Source organism: Crinia signifera, chromosome 19 (genome assembly GCF_055691185.1).
Source record: "Crinia signifera chromosome 19, ASM5569118v1, whole genome shotgun sequence".
Taxonomy (NCBI): Eukaryota; Metazoa; Chordata; class Amphibia; order Anura; family Myobatrachidae; genus Crinia; species Crinia signifera.
This window is the reverse complement of record NC_139226.1, coordinates 68,597,959-68,606,320: the sequence shown is the minus strand read 5'-3', so window position 1 is coordinate 68,606,320 and position 8,362 is coordinate 68,597,959. Positions and strand designations below refer to the sequence as shown.

At 41.4% G+C, this 8,362-nt stretch overlaps 1 protein-coding gene across 1 annotated transcript in view; it reads right to left on the bottom strand.

The window, feature by feature from the left end:
- Positions 1-2,438: 2,438 nt before the first annotated feature.
- Positions 2,439-8,362, bottom strand: part of ZMYND12 (zinc finger MYND-type containing 12) — a 333,883-nt gene continuing 327,959 nt past the window's right edge. The window contains exon 8 of the mRNA XM_083162730.1: positions 2,439-4,341. Coding sequence (XP_083018856.1) covers positions 4,210-4,341 — 132 coding nt within the window. The 3' untranslated portion in view covers positions 2,439-4,209. The remainder of the gene's footprint in view (positions 4,342-8,362) is intronic.

Genomic DNA, 8,362 nt, shown 5'->3' with positions numbered 1-8,362 from the left:
GGGGCACAGATTTTGGGGTGCTTTTTCTCCTTCATACCTTCTGAAAATGAAAAATTTTGAGCCAGAACTGCATTTTTGTGTAAAAAAATGTAATTTTTCATTTTCACTGCCCAGTTGTATCAAAATTGGTGAAACCCCTGGGGGTTTGAAATGTACACTATACCCCTAGATGAATTCCCTGAGGGGTGTAGTTTGCAAAATGGGGTCACTTGTGGGGGGGTTCCACTGTATTGGTGCTTTGGGGGTCTTGCTAATGCGACATAGCACCCACCAACATTCCACCAGAATCTGTGCTGCAAAATCCAAAAATCACTCCTTCCCTTCTGAGTCCTGCCACTTTTTGGTCACACATGAGGCATTGCCGTACTCGGGAGAAATTGGGGCACAGATTTTGGGGTGCTTTTTCTCCTTCATACCTTCTGAAAATGAAAAATTTTGAGCCAGAACTGCATTTTTGTGTAAAAAAATGTAATTTTTCATTTTCACTGCCCAGTTGTATCAAAATTGGTGAAACCCCTGGGGGTTTGAAATGTACACTATACCCCTAGATGAATTCCCTGAGGGGTGTAGTTTGCAAAATGGGGTCACTTGTGGGGGGGTTCCACTGTATTGGTGCTTTGGGGGTCTTGCTAATGCGACATAGCACCCACCAACATTCCACCAGAATCTGTGCTGCAAAATCCAAAAATCACTCCTTCCCTTCTGAGTCCTGCCATGCACCCAAATGGTATTTTTTGGTCACATGTGAGGCATTGCCGTACTCGGGAGAAATTGGGGCACAGATTTTTGGGTGCTTTGTCTCCTTCATTCCTTGTGAAAATGAAAAATTTTGAGCCAGAACTGCATTTTTGTGTAAAAAATGTAATTTTTCATTTGCACAGCCCAGTTGTATCAAAATTGGTGAAACCCCTGGGGGTTTGAAATGTACACTATACCCCTAGATGAATTCCCTGAGGGGTGTAGTTTGCAAAATGGGGTCACTTGTGGGGGGGTTCCACTGTATTGGTGCTTGGGGGGTCTTGCTAATGCGACATAGCACCCACCAACATTCCACCAGAATCTGAGCTGCAAAATCCAAAAATCACTCCTTCCCTTCTGAGTCCTGCCATGCACCCAAATGGTATTATTTGGTCACATGTGAGGCATTGCCGTACTCGGGAGAAATTGGGGCACAGATTTTGGGGTGTTTTTTCTCCTTCATACCTTCTGAAAATGAAAATTTTTGAGCCAGAACTGCATTTTTGTGTAAAAAAATGTAATTTTTCATTTTCACTGCCCAGTTGTATCAAAATTGGTGAAACCCCTGGGGGTTTGAAATGTACACTATACCCCTAGATGAATTCCCTGAGGGGTGTAGTTTGCAAAATGGGGTCACTTGTGGGGGGTTCCACTGTATTGGTGGTTGGGGGGTCTTGCTAATGCGACATAGCACCCACCAACATTCCACCAGAATCTGAGCTGCAAAATCCAAAAATCACTCCTTCCCTTCTGAGTCCTGCCATGCACCCAAATGGTATTTTTTGGTCACATGTGAGGCATTGCCGTACTCGGGAGAAATTGGGGCACAGATTTTGGGGTGCTTTTTCTCCTTCATACCTTCTGAAAATGAAAAATTTTGAGCCAGAACTGCATTTTTGTGTAAAAAAATGTAATTTTTCATTTTCACTGCCCAGTTGTATCAAAATTGGTGAATTCCCTGAGGGGTGTAGTTTGCAAAATGGGGTCACTTGTGGGGGGGTTCCTAAATTTTAGCATCTTATGGTGCCTAGAAACCTACATGGTGCCTAAAAAATAATCTCATAAAAAGGAGGCTCCAAAATCAAGTAGGTGCTCCTTCTATTATGAAGCCTGTGGTTTGGTCAACGTGCACACTAGGGCCACATATAGGATATTTATGAAAACAAAAGAATTGGGGGAATCAATTTTTAGTCACATTTCTCTAGTAAAATCTACTGTGTTCCTTAGAAAAATGTATTAAAATTGCAAATCTGCAAAAAAAATGAAATTTTGAAATTTCACCTACACTTTGTTTTAATTCCTGTGAAACACCTAAAGGGTTAACAAACTTCCAAAATGCTGTTTTGAATACTGTGAGGGGTGCAGTTTTTGAAATGGCATCATTTATGGGGGTGTCTCACATACAAGTCCCTCAAAGTCACATCAGAACTGAACTGGTCCCTAAAAAAATCAGTGTTTGAAATTTTCTTGAAAATTTGAGAATTTGCTATTCATATTGTAAGCCTCCTAGTGTCCAAAAAAATTAAAAGGAAGTTGAAATAATGATGGAAACATAAAGTAGACATATGGTCTATGTTAGTTATTAACTATTTTGAGTGGTATGATTATTTGTCTCACAAGCAGAAAATTTAACATTTTGCAAATTGCTAAATTTTCCATTTTTTTACGACATTTTGGTATTTTTCACAAAAAAACACAGACTGTATCGACCCAAATTTACCACTAATTTGAAGTACAATGTGTCACGAGAAAACAATCTCAAAATCACTGGGATAAGTAAAAGCAAAAAAAGTTATCCCCACTTAAGTGATACATGTCAGATTTGAAAAAAAAGGGCTCTGTCAGGAAGGCAAAAACTGGCTGTGTCAGGAAGGGGTTAAAACGTATCTGTGGATCTTTTAAAACGTATCAACGAGTAATGAATGCACCTGTGCATCTGCCAGGTGACATGGAAAACGTGACCCCTAATCTACAGGATTTATCGAGATCTCCAGAGAGGGGAGTTTTCTCTTCCCACTCCGGGGATTAACCCCTTCATTGGTGTTTTTTTATGTAGTGCTCCCCACAGGGCAGGTTATTTTTGGAGAGCGCTCCCTAAAAAAAAAAAAACCCTGCTGTGTCTCCCAGGGCCAGCCAGCACTGCTGTGCACTACGCGTGCCTCTCATTTTATTGTTCAATGTTCGTTCAATGTATTCATGTGGTTTATATTTTCAATTAAACGGTTTTAATTAGTATAAAATTAAAAGGTATATTTTACTTGTTACTCTTTCTTTTCCTTAGTGCGCCAGCAAAAAAGACAATCCTTTTCCTTTCTCTTCCTTCTGCTGTGACTATATTAGCTGCTTTCCGGCCCTGTCCCTGGCCACCCGGCTGTGTGCTAGGAAACCAGGAGGAAGGAGCCGGGGCTAAGAACCTGGAGCCGGGCAGCGGCTGAAGCTGAGCTCGTCGCTCACTCAAGACAGCGGCGTTGAGATTCCCGGAAATTTTCTGGGAATGCCAGTGTTACCACTGAAGCATAGATAGCCCAGAAAATTTCTGTGATTGCCAGAGAAGGGGTTATCCTGTTCATACATTAACAATGCTAATAATGCTCCTTGTTGTAGCGAAAAATTGCTCTAATGGCTTAATATATGCTACATTAATAAGTCTATCCTAATATAATTTGTATAAGACAGGTGTGTAGTTAGAAGTGTAAAAACGAGTAATGCTACCTGAATGAAGTAATTTTATCCCGAAGACCTTGGTACAGTAAGACTTTTTAAAATAAAAAAATGAAAACTATGGCTACCCAGAAATAGCTTGAAAATAATAACTAGAAGGTACCTTAGTGGTTCCTTTTAATATTTAATTTTTTATTCATTTATATGCAGTATGTTAAATAAGAGAATATGTTTAATTCATTCAAACACTACTACAGGAAAATAATAGAAAACTAAACTGATCACTACGAAGAACCATTTACAGTATACAGACGGAATTTAGGTTTTACATATAATAATTCCACTTTTGTCTAATAATGACCTACAAAGGGTTACATAAATTGCACTAAATATCAACAACTTCTGTAGTCATAATTATAAAGTATAACATTACTGCTAATTATTATATTAACCATACTTGCCCACTCTGATCAATATGATTAAAAGTCTGAAATGTGTCAGCACGCCCCCCCCCCCCCACATGCAATGCCAATGCCCTTTACTACTGGCAATACAGAGATTTAGAGTGAATGGAATCATCAGCCCCCTAGACCCCACCACCTTTGCCCAACTTTTTGCCTTAACCTGCAAAGATTAGAGGGGGAGGGCTGTCATTTTCAACTATGCATAACGTTATAAAATAGATTTTAGTTATAAGAATAAAATGCAATTTGCCAGGTTACCATTCATTTTCCCTGATCTATGCAACAGTTTTTCTGACTTTGTAACAAAAACTATTTTTATTTGATTATACAGTTGTTTGTAATTATATCAGGGGGAGGTAACTTGTTTTGTAGACAATTTCCTTCCAATGCTCTCTATTAGAGCTGCAATGCTGTCTGGTTTATCATACTTTGGTAGTTGTCGAGTAAGTTGAAGAAGTTTCTTGCCCCATTCATGTGCCTGTAAGAAAACAAAGCGACATAGAAAATTTATGGCAGGTAATGACCACTTGGCGCATCTAGTCTGCCAATTTTCTTTTCTTAATGGTGTATATACACCGTGAGACCTGGTTTTTTATTCCATTTGCCCTATTCTATTTGTACTATTTGAGTTCTCTACTGCTTTTTTACATCAGATTTTTACTATGTAGTCTTACCTGGCAAGTCTACTTTTCCAATCAATTTACACTACACGGAAGCGTGCATCAATATCGAATCTGCATCAAATGTTGCAAAAAACATTTGTCGAATCGATTTGAACTATATAGACAAAATCTAAGGAAAAGTCTCACCATGTGTACACACTATTAGGTATAATCTCAACCCTTTTTGATCCTTAACAACCTGTTACTCCTGTGACACTTATAGTCCACAATGAACATTTTATATTAGCTGTGCTGAGACACACTTATGTCCAATATGGCAGGTCTCACCATCAAAGGTGTACATCTGTACCTATAAAATGCAGTTAAGCATAAAACATTTCTTACTGAATTTAGCATACGCTATTTGGGCCATTTTTCCACACCTAAATTAATACAGATTTAGTATCCCTTATCCAAATTGCTCTGGACCAGAAGAATTTTGGATAATGGATTATTCCGTATTTCAGAATATTTTTATATTTCAATTATGTATCTTGAACTATCTTGCATTTACATTGTACAAACACACTTAACACATGAAACACACACAAATATATTTTATTTGTGCATAAAACAAGGTTTCAAAACATGAAGTAAATTTTGTGTACTATCTCAGATACTGACACACGAAAAGGGGTGGTGGAGCGCTAAATAATATAATTTAACAGGGTATGACCAATTGGGTAGTACAAATTATTTTATTTTTACTAATAAAAAATAGGATTAAAAAGCAATTGCACATATAAAAATAACAATAGTGGTGTACAGCCTGAGACAGGGCCGGACTGGCCATCTGGCCCTTCTGGCAAATGCCAGAAGGGCCGATGGCCAGGTGGGCCGAATTTGAGTCCAGCATCATACCCGCCGCGGCCAATATACTGTAAGGAGGAGAAGACACGAGAGTGACAGACAGTGACATACAGTCACTGCAGTACCGCTGGGTGCCTCTAGGTGTCGTCCTCTTGCTTTGTGCTCTGCTTTGAGCACAAAGTGAAAGCTAAACGAAGTGACTGAGGGAGGAAGATGGCAGCTCAGAGGCAGGAGCAGGCAGCAGCGTGGGGGAGAGACCTGACATCCAGACATCACATTCAGGAGCTGGGATAATACAGTAGAATGTAGTATTGTTATTGTGTATTTTATTTACCCCCCCCCCCTCTCCTTCTCTCTCTTGGTTTCTGTCCTGTCTGTCTCACTCTCTGTCCATCTGTCTTTCTATAGTTTCTTTTCCTTCCCCCTCTCTGTCTCTCTCTCTTACCCCTCCCCCTCTCTGTCTCCAGACTCTGTCATGTGAACTTTGCATTTGATTATTTGTGCTGATTTTTATAAAATAACTGCCTTACTTGTATATTGGTATTTCCTAACTGTAATTATGGGGGGGGGGGGGGGGGGGGGGTGAAGCAGCCTGAGGGGTCCTGTTGTTGTTATTATTATCATTATACAGGGGAAGCAGCCTGTTGTGTGCTATTATTATACAGGTGATCATCCTGTGGTGTCCAGTTATTATTATAACACAGGGGGAGCAGCCTGTTGTGTCCTGTTATTATACAGGGGGAGCAGCCTGTGGGGTCCTGTTGTTGTTGTTGTTGTTATTATTATCATTATACAGGGGAAGCAGCCTGTTGTGTGCTATTATTATACAGGTGATCATCCTGTGGTGTCCAGTTATTATAATAATACAGGGGGAGCAGCCTGTTGTGTCCTGTTATTATACAGGGGGAGCAGCCTGTGGGGTCCAGATTGTCATATTCTGTAATGGGCATTACGGTATGTTTCAAAATGTGTAATGCCTTCTTTTTCTGATGCAACGCCTCCTTTCCATGAGACCACGCCCCCTTTTTGTTGCGCAAGGGTCCCGCCTAGTGCAGGTGGGCCTGTGTCCTCAAAATGCCAGGGCCAATTTCTGGTCCCAGTCCGGCCCTGGCCTGAGAGGATGTCATGCATTAGTGGGGACAGATAGATAATATACAGTTTCTCATTTGTTCCTATGGTTACTCTCACAGGTGGATAGATCACAATCTCCCAGATGGTATTGGGGAAAGGCTGGAATGGCGGGTGTCCATAAACCTGACCGGAAACAAGAACCTGATCCTGATGGAATTGGGATACTTGGTCTCAGTCCTTTAGTAAGGCAGTCCGGTGAATAGCAGGTGGTGGTGTCTCTTGTGGAGAGTTGGTTCAAGTGAGGGTAGTAGCTGTTTAGAGTCCCAATAAAGATGGTATCTGTTTAGAGTCCCAATGTCAGACTGTAACACCTGCATGACGCGTTTCGTTGTCCACAGACAACTTTTTCAGATACTGAATTTAAATGCCAAGCAATGATTTTCTTGCACATGACATGACATCATCTCCAAGCACCGGGACCACGGTCATCCCCGCCAGGACCGCTGATCACTGTGCTGGGGGAAGCCCAGTACCAAGGTAAGCTGCTGGGCTGCCCCCAGCCGTCGTTCGGGAGGTGAATGGTTGCCGCACACAGGCATCCATTCACCTCCTCCGCTGCTGCCACTGCTGTCTGCAGAGTCTGCTGTCTGCAGGCGGTCCGCAGGTTGCACATCCCCCATTGCTGTAAATGGGAGCAAGGTCGGATGACACGCCTTACCCATTTACACCACCCTCTACTCAGGTCCTAACCGTGTTCTGCCCAGGTCAGGACCTGGGTAGAAGTCCTGTGTAAAGGGACATGGTGTGTCCCAATTACACCGGGTCTGACCCACCCAAGACCCGGGCTTTTGCGGCAGTGTAAAAGGGGTATTTATTTATTATGCTGAGTGCTGAGCCTTTTGTATTTGTGTATATGGGCAATTCCAACAAAAAGTGGACATGGTCATGAAAAAAAAAAGTTGGGATATTCAGAATATGAATATCCCAGTGCATCAGTCATAGTCTATAGTATTTAAAAAAAATCGGTTGGTAACAGGGTGTCACATGACATACTGCCATTTTGTCTTATTTTACATACACTGATTGTGACCAATTGTGACCACTGATTATCTATTGCTGTTTTCTGAAAACAAGGGTAAGAAAAATAAGGGATTATTATAGTAAATAACACAAATTGAGGACATGTACTGTAAGAAACTATGAGTGACATTTATTAGAGGTCGATATTGGGTTTTTGGCAATTTTTATCGCAAAAACTTCAGTTTTCGCACTTTTTCCCGAATTTGCATAATTAATGAGATGCGAAAATCGTCTTTCTGAAAGTGCTATTTTTTTAACTCCGGAATTCGCATCCAGATGTTTTCCCCATTGAAAAATATACAATTTGCATGTTTAATGAGATGCAAATTTGGAAATCGCCCAAAAAAATGGTCTAAAAAAAAAAAAAAAAAAGACAGAAACATGGCGATTTTGTCAGAACCATGCACAGATCATTGTGATCTGTGTATGGTTCTTTGGTAAAATATGTGTAAAAGTAAAAAAAAAAAAAAAAACGGCGTGAGGTCCCCCCTTCTGTACATAACCAGCCCCGGGCTCATTGACCCGGACCTGGTTCCAAAAATACGGGGGACAAAAAATCTGGGGTCCCCCGTATTTTGAAACCAGCACCGGGCTCCAACAGCCCGCAGTGTCATGCCACAGCCGGGGGACACTTTTTACAGGTGGACTACAAGTCCCAGCGGGCCCATTAATGCCCCGCATGCTGGGACTTGTGTCCCCCGGCTGTGGCATGACACTGTGGGCTGTTGGAGCCCGGTGCTGGTTTCAAAATACGGGGTACCCCCAGATTTTTTGTTCCCCGTATTTTTGGAACCCGGACTGGTCCAAGAGTCCGGGGCTGGTTTCAGAAATACGGGGGACCCCTACGCATTTTGTCCCCCTTATTTTTGGAACCAG